Below are 22,508 nucleotides of genomic sequence, written 5' to 3'. Positions count from 1 at the left end.
GGGAGCTCCTTAAGGTAAGCGCCACCTGGAGCCTGCACCCCAACCCACTTCCATGCCCCAAACCCCTGCCCCAGCCCTGATCCCCCTCCTGCTCTCTGAATCCCTCAGTCCTAATGCGGAGCACCCTCCTGCACCTCCAATCCCTCATCCCCAGACCCACCCCAGAGCCCTCACCCCCAGCCAGAGCCCCTGCATGCTCCCTGCACCCCAACCCCCAATTCCATGAGCATTCATGGGTCACCATACAATTTCCATACCCAGATGTGGCCCTTGGGCCAAAAAGTTTGCCCACCCTGATTTAAGGCATAGCACCAGGTATAATGCATTGCATCAGATTCACTTTTCCACAATAACATCTAAACAATGTGGTTTTCATTATAAACATTTGCTAGGGCACAGTTTTCAAGATAAACAGTAACCGGATTTCTATAGCATTATGTTCTATAGGATTTGCTTTTTACAAAAAGTAAGTTTTACTGCTCGATGCTATCTAGGCCTACATAAGGAAAATCAGATTTAAAAATCTAATCTACAAACCCATTCAAAGGACAGAGTACTGGCAAGAATTAGCACACAATGGTCTGACATTTTCAAGAGTCATTAGCAGTTTTAGACTGGACGGGCTTTGTAACACACTTCAATCTATTCTCAGCCTAAATAGATTGTATTCAAAACTACTTGGATCTTTTCTGCACTGTAGTTCCTAGCTTTCTTCTCCTTGAACTAACAGTGACATTCTCTTCTTGCTGTGTAAAGAGCTTTGGACACACGGACACACACGACAATTGTCTGGAACCAAACCTGTGACTTTGAACACCAAAAGCACAAGCCTGTTTTTGTTGAGCTCTGCAATATCATAATTAGCTGTATAGCCACTGAACTCAGTCACTAGAGGGAGTCAAGATCAGATATACACACACAATGGCAGAGTAATAGTTCCTCTCTCTCACACACACACACACTCCCCCCCCCTCCTCAAGTTGAAACGCATGGTTTGGGTATTTATTGATCTTCAGCATCTTATCTTCTTGCATGAAAGACAGACAGAACTACAAGGAGAACGATTAGATATATTTAATCTTGACTGCAAAGAGATTTAACACTAATAAGTGTGGTGCATATAAATCCATATTGACTGACAATGTACCACTAATTATAGCACAACACCACCATTTGACCAGTAACGCTAGCTTATAACAAAAGTCTTTCAGTATGTACGAAGCCATTTCCTTCAGCACTAATGAATGCCTTTCTTGTGCACTCACATAAGGAAAGAAACCTTAAAGAAATATGGGTCCCACTGGTGTCAAACACCAGAACTACTTTTCAAAAAACATAAAACTGTTCCTATAACTCTGATGTGGCTAAAAGACACCTAAACATGCTCATTTCCCTTTTAGAATTAATTTTTTTAAATTTGGTTCTCTAATTCCCAGCACCTGCACCACAGATTCCAGATTTTAGTCAGAAGCGGCTGCTGCCGCTACTCTGATGGCACAAGCAGAGTCAGGAGTTGGGATCATCAGCAAGGGCAAATCCTGGGTTAGAGACACTGTCTGTACAAATGGCTAGCAGTTGCCCAGTAATCTAAAGGAAATGGCTCTAAAGAGAGAGAAGTCCCAGACTTCTGTGAGGTTGAATGTGAGGAAGAAAACCCCTGAGATTTACTTCTAAGGCATATTAGGTTTCTGCTGATTATTTTTCTATTATTGGAGCTGTGTGGGAGTGTTTAATACAGAAGCTTCTCCTTTTGTTTCAGCCTGTGCTTAGGATATCACAACTCATTGTTTTGAAAGGGACTGTAGTGTCACAAACTCAGCTAGATGACTTCACCACAGGATTAAGTAGTAGGAAAAAGATAGGATGCAAAGAAACAAAGGCTTTGTTTAAACACAAAGAACTTTGGAAAGTAGCAACAAACACAGGTAACAGAAATATATATGAATGTTAAATGCATTTGAGTCCAATATATAGGCTCTCAAATGCTCCAGTGATATATGGCAGTATAAAACACTGAGATAGAATATATAGGAAGGATTTCCCCATATTGGTGAAAAATGTTTATACATGAATGTAATCACTTGCTAACACTGCATCGGCCACTTGTACTTCAGACTTCTACTCTGTCACTGAAGGTTCCTAGCCTGCAAACTACAGAGTGTTAAGACTGCTACATACTTATTTGATGTAGTGAAGCAGATAGAAGTGTTACCAACTTTTGTGATTTTATTGTGAGTCTTGCAGTGTTTCTCTTCTAGAAAATCATGGGATTACATGAGAAACATTTTGTTTTTTATTCTTTATTAAGGCAAAGTTACAATAAAATGATCAAATACTACATTGTACATTACCTATTCAGGTTAATATTCAAAATCCTAGCTGAAGATTCTGGTTTTCTGCCTGGGCAGCCCTCCTCCTCTGAGTAGATTAAAAAGGCTAACTAAATTTCTAAACACCTATCCACTTTTTTGCACTTCTCTTGTGTAGGTGTTTGTAATGAAAAGTTTGCACAACAAGGACAGTCCATATTTTACTATATTACAGTTCCAAAGGCAGAGTCACATTTTTCTAGTAAAGTGTATATAAAATCTAGCTGCTAACAATAAGGAATACATTTGTCATTCTGTTTAAAAAGGTAGATGCTTTACCCCAACATTAAGTAAGCAGATCTCGAGGATGCTGGCACCCCATAAAATTAATCTCTTTAATAATTTCTTCCCCAAACCATCTATTCCCAGACATAACTGTCACATGTTTCCCTTACCCCTCCAACAGAGCACTTCCCTAGTAGCAAAAATATGATGATCTTAACTGGAGACAAATGCTGTCTATACAGACATTTATTTAAAAAATTCCTTTATGAGCTCCACAAATTGAAGATGTATATCCCTTTTCCCATGTAAAAGGGCCCACTAATCCAGATAAATTTCTTTGTCCAAATACCTCCCCCATCTTTTCATCTGGATTGTTTAAAATAAGTTTCTAGCCCTCATGGTTTCAGCGAAACAACTGTGTTAAGCTTGGAAACATACCATAAGGGCCCTAAAAAAATCTAGAAGACAAATAAAATCTCAATTTTGAAGGAGCGGGAGAAGGGAGGGAACTAAAGCTCATGATTTTAAAACCAATCTCTTGATTTTGGGTATCTGACTCAAGGTTTTAAAATGCCTCAAGCCAGAAATACTGAGATAGGGGAGAAAGCCTTTTACAACCCTATAAGTCTTCCTAGTTCACATACCTGATTCAATAAATCAACATCTTGTATTAAAGCCATTACCACTTCGCGACAGAAAGAGTCAGGACTCCTTTACAGAGCCTCACTTATGCTGAATCAGCCCCATTGCTTTTAATAGAACAACAATCCCTCAGGATTGAGTATGCTACTTTTACAAGATAAAACATTATGAATTAAATTCCAGCCATTTAAAGAAATATCTATAAAATGAATTAACTGCAGAATAAACTCTTCTTGGCACCAAATGCAAATTGTGAATACACAGAGACTTTAAAGGAATGTACCTATGCACTATGTTTAGAATTTTAAAGTAGTTTGGCTAGTAACAAAAATAATGCTGTCCATCAAACCAATATAAAATATACTATATATCAAATACCCAAATGCAATCTATTTTACATTCAGCATTCTAAAGCTATGCACTCAACAGGTTTTGATTATCTCTTCTATCTAAAATGTTTGAGAGTTGTTTGAGGGTTTTTTCTTTTTCTTCTCCTCCTTTAAACTTTACAGCTATTGCATTAGAAAAATTATGGAACCTCCAGCAGACGTTGACTCCTGCCAATAAATGCCAAAAAGTTAGTGTTGTCTAGAAGGCCCATTTACTCCATTAAAAAATTTCCTAAACAAATTAGTTGCAGAGTGAGTAACAGACAGGACAGATTTTCTTTCTACAACTGTAAATTGTTTTGGAAAGCAAGAGAAAAAGGATGCAAAGGAATGTTTGGTTTGGCACTGCTGACGGTTATTCATGACCCAAAAAACTCCTGTTTAAAACCATAATAATGGATAACTATCACTTTACTCTCACGTACTCCACTGACTCACTCTTCCCAACATAATGATCAAGGTAGGAAATGCACAGAGTTTTGACTTAATAAGCAAACTGCAGGGAAACTGCTGATACACCAGCCTGGCTGGTGTGTTTTATATAATTGCAATGGATTTGTATTATTAAGAACAGTTACAAACTACTGCAGTAAAAGGCTTATATAAGAGCTCCTCACTTATACAAACTCATGTAGTACTCAAAACAGGCTTTTTCAGAAATAATGGTTTGAGTTATTCTCCAAAGAACAACAGTGGAGACCAACTAAGTTAAAGGAAAAAAAGAGAGTCAGATATTGATATTTGGGCAGATGCACAAAGACAAATTAGTTTCTATAAAAGATTGAAGGAAAAAATAAAACTATCCATCCTTTTGATCATGTTCAATGATTTATGGGCTTTTGTTGTATCACTGATGATCACAGACCATATGCAATCAGAAACTGTACACAGCAGAGAACATAGAACAGTCATGGGTTAAAACTTCAGACAAGCTCCATATGTCCAAACGCCGATTCTGTTTGCCTCCCAGATTCGATCTGGGCAGTTCACTGGTGCACAAGTTCATGTCTTCTCCCCCACCAAGATATTTTGGATATACATTAAAAGAGGAGGAAATAAAAAACAGACTAATAACACACTGCATACTAACTTCTAATCTGCCTGAATCAATGGCCTCAATTTAAACTGAGACATTTCCTGTAAAAGCAACATGTTATTTATCAAACTACTCCAACAAAAGTGCAACTGTTGAAGTGTGGTTTGTAAATAATATATTTCCTGAAACTGAAGTTTGCAATTATCTACAGACCTCACTGACTGATTTTCTTGGGGAAGCCAAATCTCCCTCCACACGTTAGTTTCACATACAGTGGACATCTACACTCAATTAAAAACCCAGGTCTTGAGTCCCCAATTTAGCAAAGTACTTCAGCACATACTAAAGTATTTTGCTAAATGGGGAGGAATATAAGCACATGTTTAAGTGCTTTGCTAAATCAGAGCTTTTCTCAGCTGCCATTACAATGAATGTGATCCTGGAAGTGTTTCATATTGATCACAAAGATGAGAGACATGGTTCCATCGTTCTAGATTCTATGTTAAGCAGTTTTAAAGACCACTGTATGTAAAACTAAAACCACATACCTTGTGGGAGTTGAATAAAAATAATCTCAACAGAAACTGGATGTCAGAGAATAAATTTGACTAATGAAAAAGCAATTGAGTAAAAACTGAATTAAGTTTAAAATAGTGTTCTCCAGCCAAAGGGGGGGGAGCACAATCTCTGTCATTCCGTAAATGAAGTTTCTTATTTCAATATGCTTACCTAGAAAATCTAGAGTTATTGCTCAACATTGTATGGCTAAAACCCAACTTATTACTTGCCCTGTATGAGAACACTAGTTCTATTCAAAAAAACATATGGGGGGGAGGGGAGAAGAGGGATTACATCATTTAAAAATGTTATATTTGGGAAGGTAATTTCCTTTAGCTGAATGCCCTTTTCTCTTCTCCACATCAGTTTAAAAAAACAAAAAACAAAAACACAACCATGATTGAATATATTAGTTGTTTAAAATTAACTATCAAACACACCATGGAGTTAGATGCACTGTGCATATTGACAAGGTTTCATTTAACTTTTTAGGAGCTTAAAATAAATGAGATCATAAAGGCTGTGCCTTAAACTACAAAAACACGGAAATTCAGAGTTCAAACTAAAAGTGTCTTTTATTTATTCCAATTGATATGGACAGTATACAAGACCAACCACAGTTTGGAAATATTTTAGGAGATCTTTTGGGTTTCATCATTTCCTTCAAGTTCTTGAAACTAATAGTTAATAATTTAACTTTTGTAACAACTGTATTAAAAAGCTAAATAAAATACTTTGGTGGAGCTGTATGCTAGGTGGCTTTTAACAGGGTAGGGAACATCAAAAATCTAGTAATCATGATATTTAAATCCATATTCAGCCAATCCAAAGAAATCTTTCTGCACAATGATTTGATAATTCACTACAGAATTATCTAGGTTTTGTGGATGTATTGCTGGGTGACAGTAACAAAGCATCTTTACTTGTCTCACCTTATAATTTTGGAATGCTTTTAGTTTCTCCAGTCTGTTCTGACTTCTACTTGCTAACAGATATTCTTCACTTCATACACGGATAACAAGACCAATTTTCCTTGTTCTATCTTTAACCCCAAAACAATTTTTTTCTTGTCTGCACCAATCTGTATGCATGTCAGTTTTATTCAAATTCCCTTTTCACCTTCTTGAGAGTTGCACCCAGCCTCCTTTTACCTGACCAGTCCAGAGACAACCCTTGTACTAAATTTTGCTGCTTTGATTGGAATGGCATTGAATGGAATTTTGCTGCTTTGATTGGAATGGCCATTGAATAAGGATGCCTTGCCTTTTCCTTTGCCTACCATTTTCAAAACATGTCACATCTTAAGTTTTCCATATGGCTCATTACAGTCACTTATTCCAGAGTGTATGCAGTTGGGAACTAATCTGAAGAAGTGCCAAGCATGCACAAATCATTGTCATCAACTAAGCTGTGTGTATTCAATTACTCAAAGAATCAATCCTGAAGCACTTGCATGAGAGGAAAGTGATCAGGAACAGCCAGCATGGATTCACCAAGGGAAGGTCATGCCTGACTAATCTAATCGCCTTTTATGATGAGATTACTGGTTCTGTGGATGAAGGGAAAGCAGTGGATGTATTGTTTCTTGACTTTAGCAAAGCTTTTGACACGGTCTCCCATAGTATTCTTGTCACCAAGGAAGTATGGGCTGGATGAATGCACTATAAGGTGGGTAGAAAGCTGGCTAGATTGTCGGGCTCAACGGGTAGTGATCAATGGCTCCATGTCTAGTTGGCAGCCGGTATCAAGTGGAGTGCCCCAAGGGTCGGTCCTGGGGCCGGTTTTATTCAATATCTTCATAAATGATCTGGAGGATGGTGTGGATTGCACTCTCAGCAAATTTGCGGATGATACTAAACTGGGAGGAGTGGTAGATACGCTGGAGGGGAGGGATAGGATACAGAAGGACCTAGACCAATTGGAAGATTGGGCCAAAAGGAATCTGATGAGGTTCAATAAGGATAAGTGCAGGGTCCTGCACTTAGGACGGAAGAACCCAATGCACAGCTACAGACTAGGGACCGAATGGCTAGGCAGCAGTTCTGCAGAAAAGGACCTAGGGGTGACAGTGGACGAGAAGCTGGATATGAGTCAGCAGTGTGCCCTTGTTGCCAAGAAGGCCAATGGCATTTTGGGATGTATAAGTAGGGGCATAGCGAGCAGATCGAGGGACGTGATCGTTCCCCTCTATTCGACATTGGTGAGGCCTCATCTGGAGTACTGTGTCCAGTTTTGGGCCCCACACTTCAAGAAGGATGTGGATAAATTGGAGAGAGAGTCCAGCGAAGGGCAACGAAAATGATTAGGGGACTGGAACACATGACTTATGAGGAGAGGCTGAGGGAGCTGGGATTGTTTAGCCTGCAGAAGAGAAGAATGAGGGGGGATTTGATAGCTGCTTTCAACTACCTGAAAGGGGGTTCCAAAGAGGATGGCTCTAGACTGTTCTCAATGGTAGCAGATGACAGAACGAGGAGTAATGGTCTCAAGTTGCAGTGGGGGAGGTTTAGATTGGATATTAGGAAAAACTTTTTCACTAAGAGGGTGGTGAAACACTGGAATGAGTTACCTAGGGAGGTGGTAGAATCTCCTTCCTTAGAGGTTTTTAAGGTCAGGCTTGACAAAGCCCTGGCTGGGATGATTTAACTGGGAATTGGTCCTGCTTTGAGCAGGGGGTTGGACTAGATGACCTTCTGGGGTCCCTTCCAACCCTGATATTCTATGATTCTACTTTGAAAACAGGCCATTAATTTAGGTCTTGAAAAATACAGGAGAAAGGCTAACGGCAAGCAAAGCATCATGAAAAATAATCTGTTTCCCAATTAGGCAACAACAATTAGGTGAATGAAACCCTCTGGCCAGCAGCGGGCTGAGCGGGTCCAGCGGCTGGGACTCCGGCTGGCAGGAACCGGTGGACAGAACCCCAGACCGGTGACGGGATGAGCTGCTCAGCCCACCGCTGGTCTGGGGTTCTGTCCGCCGAACCTGCTAAGCCTGCTGCCGGTCTGGGGTTCCGTCTACCAGCCCCTTGCCAGCCGGAGCCCCAGCCCCATTCAGCCTGCTGCCAGCCTGGGTGAACAGAACCCCTAGCCGGCAGCAGGCTGAGCGGGGCCGGAGGCCAGGACCCCGGCTGGCAGGAGCTGGTGGAACCCCAGACCAGCAGCGGGTGAGCCGCTGCCAGTCTGGGGTTCTGTCTGCCACCCCGCTCAGCTCGCTGACAGTCTGGGGTCCTGGCTTCTGGCCCCTTGCCATCCGGGGTCCCAGCCGGAGTCCCAGCCCCACTCAGCCTGCTGCCGGCCTGGGATACCAGCCACCAGCCCCACTCACCTCGCTGCTGGTCTGGGTTTCCAGCCATCCGGGTCCATGCCAGCCGGGGTCCTGGCTGCTGGCTCCGCTCAGTCTGTTGCCAGTCTGGGGTTCCGTTGGGGACCCCTATAAATGTAAAATTTATTACTGGCACAGGAAACCTTAAATTAATGAAGACTTGGCATGCCACTTCTCAAAGGTTGTTGAACCCTGCTCTAGAGCCAGACATGTACAAGCAACCATCTGGCATGCGTCTTTCAAAGGCCAAAAAGGTCATTTTTCATAACATATACATTTCCATAGGCCCAGTGCCAAAGACAACTAGAGCAGGGGTTCTCAGCCAAATTATTTGCGGCCACCAACTCTTGCTGGTGGCCGCTCTCACACTTTTTCCTAAAATACTTAATTAGCTTTAGGAAAAACAAAAATATGCACAAATAAATATGCACATATACATGTCCAAATCAGAGTATTTTATTTATTGCTAGCTAGTAAATCTGTTGTGAAAAGAGATATTAACAAAACATACAAGTATCACTTTTCACAGTAGACTTACTCAGCCCTGGCAAGTTTGGGGACAAATTAAGCCCTGGATCGGGTATCGGGGGAGGCAGAAGGGGGCTGGAGCCCAAGGCCCTGTGGCCAGAGGACAGAGCCCAAAGACACACAGCTGGAGCCTGGGGCCGGAGCCTGAAGCCCTGCAGCCAGAGCCTGCCGCCCTACCACCCCAGGGCTGAAGCCCAAAGCCTGAGTCCCACCATCCCTGGGAAGATGGGGAGCCTGGCTGCCTGCTCCTCCAGTGTTGTGCCCCAGGTGTCTCCAGAGGGGGCAGGGCCCAACCCTTGTTGGCACTCCTAGCAACCAACACCCAAGGCAGTGTATGCAGGAGCACCAGAGAAGGCTGTGGCTAGAAGGAAAGCCCCTGGTGACCACATTTGAAAAAAGCTGAACTAGAGTCAGTAAATTAACTCTACATTTTCTACTTGGCAGCACAATGCCATACCACAGGGCTGGATGTAAAACGCATTCTATCAAGTTTTTTTTAAATGTATGTAGATACAGAATTAGACTGCAAGGTTCAGATTGAACAACACTTGAAGCACCTTCCCCGAGGAGAACATGCTTTAGATCTTACTCAGTGATATGATCTAGTGCTGGAAATACAGTAGAAGTGGAAAAAACAGAACTATGAGTCGAGAAAAGTAAATATTTAAGACAATGTTTCCCAACTCATTATGAAGGGATTGATCTTAGTTAGTCACAGAAGCATTAGTATCCCACAGTTAAACCCAGTGAATTCAGATTAAAGTATCTCTTCTTCCATTTTTCAGGGTACAAGCAACTTAAGTGAAACCTTTCCAGAGTAGCCACCCAAAATTAGTAATGAAGAAATGAATAAAAAAACCCAAACAAACCACAACCTAACTATGGTAGTAATTAAATATTAATTTTACATAACTGTATTTATATATTTGTCTGGTTTATTAAGACATTAAAGTTTAATCAAAGTACTGATTTATTAAGTAAAACCATAATGGAATTCCAGTAATGCTTCCAGTTATGTAATCCCATTGTTGGTATATAAGAAAGCCTAATAATTTCTAATTTTTCTGATCTATTCCACAGTTCATACTATAAAAGAATTTTGGCACATACAGTACATAATACTGACACTAACTTTCAATTAAATTAATCAGTGGAAGGCAGAGCTGAATTCAGGGCCGTCCTTAGGCATACGCGGCTGCATAAGCCACCTGAAAATTTGGGGCACCACTGGATCTTAGTGTCTACCCTCCTGGCTCTTCCTAGCCCAGTTCTGACCCTTCCTGCAGGCTTTCACAGCTGGCTGCTGCAGCCTGGCGACTCTTACTCCAGAGGGAATCTAATAACTTAAAGGTGAAAAAGCCTGCCAGACCTATTAGCACAACACTGAAACTGTTAAAGAGCCATTGAGTGGTAATGAAGCCATTTAACAGGCATTTGCCAATCCCCAGTATATACTGTCAGTCTCTGAATTTACTGAGCAAAACAGTTGTGCATTACTGTAATATTTACTCAGAACAGGTTAGTCTACAGGACCTTAGTTTAAAATGTGCTTTAAAAACATTTCATTAGTGAGTTGGTGAAGATTATAAAAAAAAAAAAAAATCACATCTCTAAAAAATCCTTGCATAGATTTTTAGATGCATAATCATCTTTAGCCTTAAATGCTTGGATCTTCAGACATATAGTGTTGTAAATAAATCCTTCAAAAGACCACCCTTATCTAAAATACACATTTTAATTTTAATTACTATAGTACAAAAAAACATGCTTCCAAAGTCTTCCTGTCCTTTCTCCCTTCACCCTCTTCCCCACTACCAACACCTGTTGAAGAGAGCCCATAAAGGAACAACACCCCTGTCCTTCCAGATAGCTGGACAAAGAGTTTCCTTTTCTTTACCTCTAGCTGATGAACTAGTTTTAAGAGAACGCTCCAGCAAAATCAGTACCTAGTAAGATATAAAATCCTTTGTTATGCCTAAAATCTTTGGAAACATTTTTGAAAGTTGGTGAAATTTCACACACATCTATTGTTATGGAGATCACACAAAGTAAATTAGCCCTGGTCTACACTAGGAGTTGAGGTCGAATTTAGCAGCGTTAAATTGATTTAACCCTGCACCCATCCACATGACAAAGCCCTTTTTTTCGACTTAAAGGGCTCTTAAAATCTATTTCCTTACTCCACCCCCAACAAGGGGATTAGCGCTGAAATCGGCCTTCCTGGGTCGAATTTGGGTTACTGTGGATGCAATTAGATAGTATTGGCCTCCAGGAGCTATCCCAGAGTGCTCCATTGTGTCCACTCTGGACAGCACTCTCAACTCAGATGCACTGGCCAGGTAGACAGGAAAAGGCCCGCGAACTTTTGAATTTCATTTCCTGGTTGGCCAGTGTGGCAAGCTGCAGGTGAGTGCAGAGCTCATCAGCAAAGATGACCATAATGGAGTCCCAGAATTGCAAAAGAGCTCCAGCATGGACCAGACGGGAGGTACGGGATCTGATCTCTGTATGGGGAGAGGAATCCATGCTATCCATTCCAGTTTTCGAACTGCCAAAACATTTGTCAAAATCTCCCAGGGCATGAAGGACAGAGGCCATAACAGTGACCCGAAGCAGTGCCGCGTGAAACTTAAGGAGCTGAGGCAAGCCTACCAGAAAACCAGAGAGGCAAACGGCCGCTCTGGGTCAGAGCCCAAAACATGCCGCTTCCATGATGAGCTGCATGCCATTTTAGGAGGTTCAGCCAACACTACCCCAACCGTGTTGTTTGACTCCTTCAGTGGAGATGGAGGCAACACGGAATCAGGTTTTGGGGACAAGGAAGATGATGATGATGAGGTTGTAGATAGCTCACAGGAAGCAAGCGGAGAAACCAGTTTTCCCGACAGCCAGGAACTGTTTCTCACCCTGGACCTGGAGCCAGTACCCCCCAACCCACCCAAGGCTGCCTCCTGGACCTGCCAGGTGGAGAAGGGACCTCTGGTGAGTGTACCTTTTTAAATAGTATACATGGTTTAAAAGCAAGCATGTTTAATGATTAATTTGCCCTGGCATTTGCGGCCAGTACAGCTACTGGAAAAGTCTGTTAACGCGTCTGGGGATGGAGTGGAAATCCTCCAGGGACATCTCCATAAAGCTCTCCTGGATGTACTCCCAAAGCCTTTGCAAAAGGTTTCTGGGGAGGGCAGCCTTATTCCATCCACCATGGTAGAACACTTTACCACGCCAGGCCAGTAGCACGTAGTCAGGAATCATTGCAGAACAAAGCATTGCAGTGTATGTTTGCAGGCATTCAAACAACATCCGTTCTTTATCTCTCTGTGTTATCCTCAGGAGAATGATATCATTCATGGTCACCTGGTTGAAATAGGGTGCTTTTCTTAAGGGGACATTCAGAGGTGCCCATTCCTGCTGGGCTGTTTGCCTTTGGCTGAACAGAAATGTTCCCCGCTGTTAGCCATGAGGAGGGGGGTGGGGTTAGCCACGTGGTGGGGGGAGGCAAACTGCGACCTTAGAACCAAAGCACATGTACTATGTATGTAATGTTAACAGCAAGGTTTACCGTGAAAGAGTGTACCCATTGTTCTACAAAATGTGTCTTTTTAAATACCACAGTCCTTTTTTTTTCCTCCATCAGCTGCATGTGTTTCAAGGATCACAGGATCTTCTCCTTCCCAGAGGCTAGCAAAGATTAGAAGGTGAAAAAAAATGCACTCGTGATGAAGTATTCTCTGAGCTCACGCTGTCCTCCCACGCTGACAGAGCACAGAGGAATGCGTGGAGGCAGACAATGTTAGAGTGCAGGAAAGCACAAAATGACAGGGAGGAGAGGTGGCAGGCTGAAGAGAGGGCTGAAGCTGAAAGGTGGCGTCAGCGTGATGAGAGGGGGCAGGATTCAATGCTGAGGCTGCTGGAGGATCAAACTAATATGCTCCAGCATATGGTTGAGTTGCAGAAAAGGCAGCAGGAGCACAGATCGCCACTACAGCCCGTGTGTAACCAACCGCCCTCCTCCCCAAGTTCCATAGCCTCCTCACCCAGATGCCCAAGAACACAGTAGCCTCAGGCCACCCAGCCACTCCACCCCAGAGGATTGCCCAAGCAACAGAAGGCTGGCATTCAATAAGTTTTAAAGTTTTAAACTTTTAAAGTGCTGTGTGGCCTTGTCCTTCCCTCCTCCACCACCCCTCCCGGGCTACCTTGGCAGTTATCCCCCTGTTTGTGTGATGAATTAATAAAGAATGCATGAATGTGAAGCAACAATGACTTTATTGCCTCTGCAAGCGGTGATTGAAGGGAAGAGGGGAGGGTGGTTATCTTACAGGGAAGTAGAGTGAACCAGGGGGTGGGTGGGGGCAGGGGTTTCATCAAGGAGAAACAAACAGAACTTTCACACTGTAGCCTGGCCAGTCATGAAACTGGTTTTCAAAGCTTCTCTGATGCGTACCGCACCCTCCTGTGCTCTTCTAACCGCCCTGGTGTCTGGCTGCGCATAACCAGCAACCAGGTGATGTGCCTCAACGTCCCACCCCACCGTAAACGTCTCCCCCTTACTCTCACAGATATTGTGGAGCACACAGCAAGCAGTAATAACAGTGGGAATATTGGTTTTGCTGAGGTCTAAGCGAGTCAGTAAACTGCGCCAGCGCGCTTTTAAACGTCCAAATGCACAATCTACCACCATTCTGCACTTGCTCAGCCTGTAGTTGAACAGCTCCTGACTACTGTCCAGGCTGCTTGTGTACGGCTTCATGAGCCATGGCATTAAGGGGTAGGCTGGGTCCCCAAGGATAACTATAAGCATTTCAACATCCCCAACGGCTATTTTCTGGTCTGGGAGTCCCTTCCTGCAGCTTTTGAAACAGACCAGAGTCCCTGAAGATGCGAGCGTCATGTACCTTTCCCGGCCATCCCACGTTGATGTTGGTGAAATGTCCCTTGTGATCCACCAGTGCTTGCAGCACTATTGAAAAGTACCCCTTGCGATTTATGTACTCGCCGGCTTGGTGCTCTGGTGCCAAGATAGGGATATGGGTTCCATCTATGGCCCCACCACAGTTAGGGAATCCCATTGCAGCAAAGCCATCCACTATGACCTGCACATTTCCCAGGGTCACCACCCTTGATATCAGCAGATCTTTGATTACGTTGGCTATTTGCATCACAGCAGCCCCCACAGTAGATTTGCCCACGCCAAATTGATTCCCGGCTGACCGCTAGCTGTCTGGAGTTGCAAATTCCACAAGGCTATTGCCACTTGCTTCTCAACTGTGAGGGCTGCTCTCATCTTGGTATTCTTGTGCCTGAGGGCAGGGAAAAGCTAGTCACAAAGTTCCATGAAAGTGCGAAAGTTTTGCAGCCACTGGGAATCGTCCCAGACCTGCAACACTATGCGGTCCCACCAGTCTGTGCTTGTTTCCTGGGCCCAGAATTGGCGTTCCACCACATGAACCTGCCCCATTAGCACCATGATGCCCACATTGCCAGGGCCCATGCTTTGAGAGAAGTCTTTGTCCACGTCCTCATCACTCTTGCCACCGCGCTGACGTCGCCTACTCGCCCAGTTTCGCTTTGCCAGGTTCTGGCGCTGCATATACTGCTGGATAATATGTGTGGTGTTTAATGTGCTCCTAATTGTCAAAGTGATCTGAGCGGGCTCCATGCTTGCCGTGGTATGGCATCTGCACAGAAAAAAGGGGCAGAACGATTGTCTGCCGTTGCTCTGATGGAGGGAGGGGCGACTGACGACATGGCTTACAGGGTTGGCTTACAGGGAATTAAAATCAACAAAGGGGGTGACTTCACATCAAGGAGAAACAAGAACAACTGACACACAGAATGGCCCCCTCAAGGATTGAACTCAAAACCCTGGGTTTAGCAGACCAATGCTCAACCCAATGAGCTATCCCTCCCCCTGGTATTTCAGGCACAACTGAATCTCCATTAAACTTTTCAAGGTGCCCCTGACAGCCCTCACCGAAACGATTGTCAGCCGTTGATTTCACGGAGGGAGGGGGGAGCAAATTAATACAAAACAAATCTGGTGTATTTCTTGTTTTGATCCACTCCATCTATCTTTTACATCTTTGGCTGGCAGCAGACAGTGCAGTAGGACTGCTAGCCATCCTTATCTCCTGCCCGCTTGCCATAAGACAGTACAATAGGACTGCCAGCAGGACTAAAGAGAATGACCCAGTCGAGTCACCCCTATTTTAGTCCCTGCGCCCATATCTGCTCAGGCGCTCCTGACCGACCTTACTGAGGCGGCGAGGAGCACCTCAGACATGATGACAATGGCTATCAGGCCTATTGCACCGTCTACCACAAGGCAATGGGTTGCTGCTGGGTAGCAATGCAGTACTGTGTCTGCCAGCACCTAGGAGAAGTACAGTGACAGTGAGCTGAGCGGGCTCCATGCTTGCCATGGTACGATGTCTGCACAGGTAACTCAGGAAAAAAGGTGCGAAACGATTGTCTGCCGTTGCTTTCACGGAGGGAGCGAGGGAAGGCCTGACGACATGTACCCAGAACCACCCATGACAATGTTTTTGCCCCATTAGGCATTGGGATCTCAACCCAGAATTCCAATGGGCGGCGGAGACTGCGGGATAGCTACCCACAGTGCAACGCTCCAGAAGTTGATGCTAGCCTCAATACTGTGGAAGCACTCCGCCGAGTTAATGCACTTAGAGCATTTTGTGTGGGGACACACACAATCGACTATATAAAAACTGACTTCTATAAATTCGACCTAACTTCGTAGTGTTGATATATCGTGTTCCCTTTTTCTAAGGGCAATGAACATTGTTATGAACGCACTAAACCTGTGACTGATTAATTTAAAATAAGTCTTTGTTTCATGAGTTAAATATGTAGTAATCTTATAAAATCAGTTCTAAAATACTGATTAAGAAAATGTAAACAGAGAAGAGCTGCATCATGTATTCCACAATATTTAATGTTGTATTCAGCAAGACAGCTAGCTGACTCACCCTTACTGCAAAGTTTTTGCAAATAAATCTGACAAACTTCAGGGCATATCAAAAAACCTGTGACTGGCATTTTTTTTCCCCAAATTTAGTGCTTTTAATTAGGTATCTTCTGCATGTCCAGTCGTCACCATCTGGCCTGCAGCGGGAAACATGCTCCATTTTCTTTAGAAAGAAATTGCAGAAGAGTGTTTTCAAATGTCATTTGCTTCATTTGGGTTCAGGGATTTGGCTGGAAGGGGACGAGTGGGGTAGGGGACGGAACAGAGGAGGGAGACAGCGGGGCGACAGCGGGGCATGGGCGGAGTGGGGTGGGGCCTGGGGCAGAGCAGGAGTGGAGTATGGGCAGGGCCACAGGCAGAAGAGGTGGGCTAGGGAGCTAGCCTCCCCAAGCAGCAGCTTCACCCACCGCCCATGACAGCAGGTAAGAGCAGGTCGGCTCCCACACACCCAGCACGCACTGCAGTCTCCTTAGACAGGGGCTGTATTCACAGAGCCAAAGGCGCCACACATTCTGCATGAGGGAGAGGATAAAGGGGTTCGCTGTGGGAAACAGCGACTCTCTTCTGCCATGAGGTGGGCCGGGCATCTCTGTATCCTTTGCTGCCTTGTCCCTCCCCCCTCCCGCGGCCTGTGAGCCCGTGCTGCCATCAGCCATAGGGGCACCAATTTAATAATACTGCATAGGGCCCCATAAATCCGAAGGACAACCCTGGCTGAACTACACAGGGAGACCACAGAGTCATCTAGCAGTTGTGAGATCACATCAGTATATTCATCTGAACAAAAACAAAAAACAAAGAACCACCACACCCTTAAAATTTCAAACACACAGAGAGCCAGTTATTTAACTGTAGTTTCAGGTGTCTTGTCTCATCAGGCAGAGTCTGAATATGAGGTGTTACAGCTTTCTTAAAATATGGGAGCTTTCTGGGTCCTCAGGAAAGGAAAGGAAAAAGAAAGAAGCATTTGCTTTCATTAGATTCAACTTCATGGCTGTTTCTGCAGGATTACTGCATGTTTCCTTTCACTTTTTCTATATTCCCATCTCAGCCTTCTCTCCATTACTATCTCCACATCCATTGTAGTACTTCCCATGGTATCAGTGGGCTGATGTATCATATGTTGCCTTACTGAAGTTCTCTTTGCCTGTTCAGTGCTGACCCAATAAGGCATGCTAATTTAACAAGTGTCACATCAGTCACAAGCTCCTCATTTTCCTTACTTTTTCTTACCCTGGCCCTTCCCCCCTCCCTCACTGGGGAGGCAAACTGCAGAAAAATGAACTCTTTTTTACCCCTTGGCCTAATCAGTTTCACAAAATTAAACCAGCTCAGGAACCTTCTTTAAAAACAAAAACAGGAAGATATTCATGGTCTCTCAAATGCAGAAGGCTATGTGCACTAGCCTACCTGTATTCCACTAAACGGCTCTCTCTCCCTGTGCGTACAGTTATTGGACTCAAGGTATTTCAAGAACAGCCTTTGAAATGAGTCACGTCTCATGTTAACAGAAACATTTTCTAACTCTCCATTTGGAAAACTTTCTGACCAAGATTTGAACTCTTATGTAAAGCTTTGTTGGTGTTTCCTTTTCTTGTGTTAGATTGTAAAGTGCCACAAGGCACAGTATAAATAATACTGCCCAGCTCCTTTTTAGTGCAATGATGGCAAGACATTTCTCAAATGGTACCTCAACAAGATGTACAATTTTGAAGTTCAACCCCCACCAAAGCCTTTACAAATAATCTAGAGAGCCCTAACGTATCAAATTTAAACAGGGGCCCTTTAGCCTCCCAAAGGCAATGGAATTTATAAAAGAGAATTTTAACTCAAACCAATACATTCCAGTACAGTTTTAAATTTTTTAAAAAAAGCTATTAAACTCATCATGAAGCACTATTAAAAATGTTACAGTATCTATGCTTAAGAATTAAGTATAGGTGAAAGTGAAGGAGGGAGACAAATTAATGGACTCTGAGCCAATTTCAGCAAAGCTACTGCCGAGGAAAGCATAAAGTCTATTCCACGATGCACTGTGCTCCTGCAAAGCCTATCATGGCTGAGGAGGGACTCAGCCCTGTCCACGGCAGGCAGTATTTCAATCTAGAAGCAGAGGTTTTGCTGGGGAGCGTCTATCTGCATGCAGGCAATCACATTTAACTTCTGCCGGGACTTCACAGGGAGGATCCTGCTGGCAGGAGGCTCTGAAGAGAGCCACTGAAGAGGCACATGCTCCAGCTGTCCAAGTCACACCCCTCTTTTCAGTGCATACCACCCATTTTTCACTGCACAGTAATGCACTGAACTCTTTATAGGGTTTTGCCGCTATTTTTGCGGACAAAAGCAAAGGCTGCCAACTTGGGACTGCTGAGACAGCATAAACCCTTCCATTGGTATTTACATCTGTGGTAATCCTGGCCCACATTGCTAAAAGTTATGTTTACTTCATGATATTTCTATCTGAAAGAATAAATTAAACATCAGGTTTGGAAGGGGCCGGAGGGGGAGTCAGCCAGCCTTATGGTTATGTAGTCCAAACTACAACACCACAGAGTCTTTTCTGCACTAGAGAATTTTGGTATTGCAAACAGACTCCTCAAATATACCAGATTTTGGCTGAATCAGTTTGCCTGTTCTACTACACTGCAAAAACACCCCCTGGCCTCAGGGACCCAAGTTCAAATCTAACTGCTGACTCTTTCCATGCATTTCACAGCCCTCATTAATGAGCAAGACCCTATGCACCAACCCTAGAAGGCAGTCAAATACTGATTTATTTGTAAAATTTGGGAAAGGAGGCTGAGAGAGGTTGCACAAGATCATTTCAGGCAGGACTGGGAATAGAACCCACAGACAAATCCAATCTAATTAACCACACTTCTGGAAGGTGTGTGTCAACGAGACAGGCACTGGTTATCCTGTTTCTAATCCCTGAACCTCACTCATCTCCCAGAGCCACGGATCGGAGGTCAGGTTTCCTAATCCCCAGCATTCTACTGCTGTTTGGTAAATAGTTGTGTAACCCCCAGCTAAATACCTGTCTAATTTAACTTCAGTAGCTGGTGCACATGAAGGATAACAATTATTCCAGCAGAGGTCTGGGTTGGGGATAATCCTTCTGATGATCTATGTAAGAGGTCTTTATGTTTACATGTGAATGAATTTGTGCAGTTTTTTTTAAATGTTTTCTTTAATTCACACAGTGACAAAACACTGTTTAAAATTAAAAACCATTCTAATCATTCAGTCGTGGTATGAAATGCAGCAAAATACATGAGTTCCATATTTGAGCCATCTGTCACAAATTTAGAATGCTGGTGTCACACATTGCCAAGTTTAAGATTGAGCATTAAGATTGCAAGCTTTGTTGCGAGCACCTGCCATGCTCTTAACACAACTTGTGTTCTTGCACAAAAGGAGCCTGAATGATGCACAACTGTTGCCAGAACTGTTGTAATTACACTTGCACCAGATTGGGTCACTCTGCACCAATGCAGTGGCTCCTGCAGGGAAAAAGCAATATGCAGTTGGTCCTCCCTATAGAGGTCTTATTTGGGGAAAAAAAACCAAAAGAACCTTGTTACAGCATCTCTTCAACTCTAGATTATCACAGCCACAAGTCCCTGCTTTGAGGACCCAGGTTGGGAACTGTAGGTATCCACAATCCATTGGGAGTGCAAGAATCAGAGAAAATGCTGTTTGTGGATATGTCAGGCAGATTTAATGCTAGCCAAAATGGCTGCTGTAGCCACATGATACCATTAAAGGTTCAGTTAAAGATTATAGCGCCTTCAGGCAGAGACAGTCTTTTTGTTCTGCATTTGTACACCACCTAGCACACAGAGGTCCTCGTCCATAACTAGAGCCCTGAGCCTCTGCAGTAACACAATTTAAAAAACAGTTTTATTTATTCTTGACAGTGCAATTCTCAAGTGTAGGCGAGGCTCTTGAAAGTAGCAAAGGTCAGCACCATAAATAATTCCTTTAAGATGTAGTTCAGAACCCTGTGACACAGCTTTTTAACAATGAAGTTGTTCTGACTGATAAATTCCTAGAGGAAGGTATGAATTAGTTTGCAGTCTCTTCAATGGCCACCCACACTGCCAATGTCACAAAAGTTTTCTTTTCAGCTAAACACCAGCAGCGAATAGGTTCAGATATGTCAATTTCAGAAATGTCAGTTACATCCTATTTTCAAACAGTTGGCAGTTTGTATATGGTGAGCTGGGGAGAGAAATCTTCTCAACATGTGAATATTCAGAACACTGCTCTGGGCTGCAAAAATGGTAGTCATCCTTAGAGATGCTCAGCGTTTCTCAATTCCCATTGACAGAACCATTAAGGATCAGACCCTCCCTCAAGGGTGCATATGTACATACTAAAATGCATCACAATTCTAACAAGGAATCAAGGCCAAGTTTTTTGAAAAAGTTACTAGCAATTTTGAATGCCCGATTTGAGATACCTTGCTGAGGGTGGACGTTCAGCACTTTCTTAAAATCGCCCCTTTCAGATGTCTCACGTTGGACACCCAAAATTACTAGTCACTTTTAAAGTTTTGTAAAAAAAAGTTTAAAAATTGACCTAATGTATAAATCAATACAATACATTGCTTCTGTTAAATTGTTCTTATGACTTAGCTTTATTTGAGAAGAATGCATGGTGTGAAAAAAATTAAGACACAGATTTGATTTACAGATTATATTAATCATATGATAATTAAGTTTTATGTTTGCTTAGCTATAAGATGTGTTTAAGCTATTGTATTTTTAAAAGTAAACTGTGGACAAGCTGGACAGACAGACGTTGTTCTGGATTAATCTAGCTAATAACTGAAACCACTTGTCTAAGTCAGTTGTTTTTAAATTAATAGCACCACTCAGAACATTTTCCCATAATAATCATCGCTTCCCCAGAAACCAAACCAAATTCTCTATAAATCTGTATCCTAGTTTAATGATTCAGTAGACTTTTCTGGAAATACAATACTGTGACTCCACATTTCAGAGACCTGGCTACACAGTCATATGAATAAGAAGCTGTTCGCTGATTTATATTACTTTAAACCACCTGTTTTGTTACATCTCAACAATATTTAAATGTCATCAGAACAAAGTGTTGTTTCCACTTCAGTCTCCTCCCCCCAAAGTGATTCTCTCAAACATCTAGAGCAGGGGTGAGCAAACTTTCTGGCCCGAGGGCCACATCTGGGTATGGAAATTGTATGGTGGGCCACGAATGCTCATGAAATTGGGGGTTCGGGTGGGTAGGGGGGTGAGGGCTCTGAGGTGGGGGCCAGAAATGAGGCATTCAGGGTGTGGGAGGGGTCTCCGGTCTGGGGTAGGGGTGCACGCTCTGGGGTGCAGGAGGATGGGACCAAGGCATTTGGAGGGCAGGAGAGGTATCAGGGCTGGGGCGAGGGGTTGGGGCGCAGGAGGGGATCTGGGGTGCAGGCTCCGGGTGGCGCTTACTTCAAGCAGCTCCTGGAAGCAGCAGCATGTCCCTACTCTGCCTCCTACGCAGAGGCACAGCCTGTCTCTGCACACTGCCCCATCCGCAGGCGCCATCCCCGCAGCTCCCATTGGCCCCATTTGCTGGCCAATGGGAGCTGCAGGGGCGGCACTTGGGGGGGGAGGGGGGGCAGCGTGCAGAGCCCCCTGGCTACCCCTACATGTAGGAGCCGGAGGGGGGAAAGTGCCTCTGCTTCCAGGAGCCGCGTGGAGCAAGCCCCCAACCCTGTTCCCTGGCAGGAGTTTGAGGGCCAGATTAAAAACGTCTGAAGGGCCAGATGCAGCCCCCGGGCCGTAGTTTGCCCACCCCTGATTTAGAGTAACTGATCCATTAGTGCACCCACAAAACTCATTTACATCATATGCTGCTAGGTTACTGGAAACATACCAATTGAAATATTGTTTTTATCGTTTCAACTGAAAAAAGAATGTATGAATTAAAAAATATGGAGGACATGAAAGAGCACTACAAATTTAAACCTGGAATGTTCAAATGGACAATTCATTTAGGGTGACAATTCATTTAGGTTAGGAGGTTTGAAATAACTATATAACCTACAACTAGAAGCTTAAAACCCAGCAGGGATAACTTATCACTTTATCCTTCCAGGCATTATAAGGAACATGAGTTCATGCATGTACAGTTCAGATTTGGATCCAAAGTTTTCCAGAAGTGCAGGTTATGCCTGAGATCTACAAAATTTATTGTACCTTGCCACATACAGTTTGGTTTCTTTTATTAGAACTTGAGAAGATGTCCTGTCTTTTCTTCATGGACACTAATGAATCCATAGCAATTTTCTTAACAGAGATTTGTGTTATCTTCCATCCCCACTATTGTTCAACATACTATGCAGCAATTATCCACATGGTTGCTCCCCTTCACACAGGGGTTAAACATTTTACAGAATCTGTACATATGTACCGCAGTTTGTA

General features: G+C 43.5%; 1 protein-coding gene across 5 annotated transcripts in view; it reads right to left on the bottom strand.

Annotated features, from left to right (window-relative positions):
• PLEKHG1 (pleckstrin homology and RhoGEF domain containing G1) overlaps nt 1-22,508 on the bottom strand; it is a 215,366-nt gene that overhangs the window by 165,903 nt on the left and 26,955 nt on the right. For 3 of the 5 annotated variants that reach the window (XM_073337635.2, XM_078852205.1, XM_073337634.2), the window contains exon 2: nt 8,547-8,651. The exons of the other annotated variants lie outside the window; for them this stretch is intronic. In XM_073337635.2, coding sequence (XP_073193736.1) covers nt 8,547-8,574 — 28 coding nt within the window. In that variant the 5' untranslated portion in view covers nt 8,575-8,651. The remainder of the gene's footprint in view (nt 1-8,546; nt 8,652-22,508) is intronic. 5 annotated transcript variants of the gene reach the window in all.

The sequence above is a fragment of the Lepidochelys kempii genome, chromosome 3 (genome assembly GCF_965140285.1).
Source record: "Lepidochelys kempii isolate rLepKem1 chromosome 3, rLepKem1.hap1, whole genome shotgun sequence".
NCBI lineage: Eukaryota > Metazoa > Chordata > Testudines > Cheloniidae > Lepidochelys > Lepidochelys kempii.
Note: the sequence above shows the minus strand (reverse complement) of the source record. Positions and strands in the feature narration are given on the sequence as shown.